General features: G+C 55.2%; 1 protein-coding gene across 1 annotated transcript; it reads right to left on the bottom strand.

Annotated features, from left to right (window-relative positions):
• Positions 1 to 202: 202 nt before the first annotated feature.
• On the bottom strand, positions 203 to 1,447 carry LOC133900227 (aspartic proteinase nepenthesin-1-like). Its single transcript, XM_062341343.1, has one exon. The coding sequence runs from the start codon at positions 1,445 to 1,447 to the stop codon at positions 203 to 205; it is 1,245 nt and encodes a 414-aa protein (XP_062197327.1).
• Positions 1,448 to 1,743: the final 296 nt, after the last annotated feature.

Genomic DNA, 1,743 nt, shown 5'->3' with positions numbered 1-1,743 from the left:
ATACGATGCTTACAGTTTTCGGGCCCTGGCGACCGGTGGATGGTTAAGTGTGTCCTTTTATTTTTGCCTACTACTGTGAGCATATTTGAGGGCCCCATCCTAAAATTAAATTATTATTACACACGATAAATGCATATCTATTTTCCTCGATAGATGAGCATTTTAGTTTGCGAGGACTAGCCGAGGTCAATCCCTTGTTCCATCAGAGGCTGTCGCAGTTGGCCGGCTGGAACGAAAGCACCGAATTCTCGACGTCGTACCGTATGTGGTAGTTCATCTGCATGATGTTGCCGATGATGGACATGCTGCTGGACTTCTGCACGATCCAGCACAACACGCCGTGCTCCACCTCCTGGAAGAAGTTCTCCGTCGGCAAGTTCATGTCGGCCCCGTCGAAGTTCAGCACCATCGGCGGTAGAGTCATGGAGCTCCCGTTGGAGAACTGGAAGCACGCCTCGTATCCGCCCCTGTTAGCCACCCGGGGTAGTGCCGTCTGGGACAGGATTGCCGTCTTCGCCGCCGAGTAGGCCGGGTCCGCAAGGAACGTCAATGTCGTTCCGGAGTCGAACACTATGCCGTTATTTCCAGTGCCGGCCGTCGTCGCCGCACCGATCGAGATGCTCTGCAGGTTCACGACGTAGAAGGTGTCGATCCCAATAAGCAGCGGTGTGGACTGGACGCCGGTGCCTGTCAAGGTGGCGAGGGAGCCGAAAAGGAGAGGGCTCGCCTTGGCGTCAGGGGTGAGGCAGTACGAGAATGCACCGACGCCGAGCTGGGAGACGAGGGACAGCGGCCCGCGGCCAAGCCCAACGAGGCCAGAGCCCGTGCCATAGTTACCCTCCGACATGGTGGTGCAGCCGAAGCCCACGCCCGGCACGACGTCGCTGCCGAGCGTGAAGGTCTCGCTCCCCATGTACCCCTGTGTGTAATGGTGCGAATTAGTACTAAGGCCGTAGAGGTACCGGTAGTCGCACTCGGTGCCGCCGGCGCTGCACGTCACGAACGACTCAGACTGCAGAGCACTGCAGAGAGAGTCGGAACACGGAAGCTTGGAGAAAGAGGATGATTTGTCGGGGTAGTAGGAAGGGGAGCCCTGCGGCGCGCAGGACGCGCAAGTTCCGCACTTGGTCCAGATGAGGTCGCTGCCGGTGTCGGCAGCGGCCCACAGTTTCAGCGGCGGCGTGCCGATGGAGAACTCCATGTCGTAGCCTAAGCCGTCCGCATCCACACGAAGGGGGGTCTGCGTGCTCTGCCGGCTTGCGGCGGTATCGAGCCGGGCGGCAAGCATGGACAGCCGCTCGTGAGATTGCCGCGCGGCACGCGTGAAGTTGATGGCCGTTTCCCTCCGGATCATGGTGGCGCGGAACCCCCGTCGTTCGGAGTTGGCCGGAGAAGCGGCCAGGAGGAATGATATAATGAGCGCGACGAGAGCTACCTTGGCCGCCATTTTTGGACTTTGAAGTCTGTGTATGTGGCTATGTGCATGCTGTGGTGAAGGCTTGGTAGAGTATATATAGATGGAGCAAGTAGCAGGTCCAAAAAGACATTGCGGTCTTTACGCTCGTATACAAAGTTGGCCACTTGTTTGGAACTTTTGAACTTTTAAGAAATACTTCCTCCTATTATAAGCGTAGGTTGTTTTAAACTTATACATAGAGATTAAGAAATTAAGTAGATCAAATGACTTTATTGCCCTTTATTTATTCTGTATTGAAAAATATAACATATTCATTTGTGAGAGTG

Source organism: Phragmites australis, chromosome 19 (genome assembly GCF_958298935.1).
Source record: "Phragmites australis chromosome 19, lpPhrAust1.1, whole genome shotgun sequence".
Lineage (NCBI taxonomy): Eukaryota > Viridiplantae > Streptophyta > Magnoliopsida > Poales > Poaceae > Phragmites > Phragmites australis.
Note: the sequence above shows the minus strand (reverse complement) of the source record. Positions and strands in the feature narration are given on the sequence as shown.

Excerpts from the sequence above, each read along its gene's own strand:
- LOC133900227 (XM_062341343.1), bottom strand. The coding sequence starts at position 1,447 with ATGGCGGCCAAGGTAGCTCTCGTCGCGCTCATTATATCATTCCTCCTG.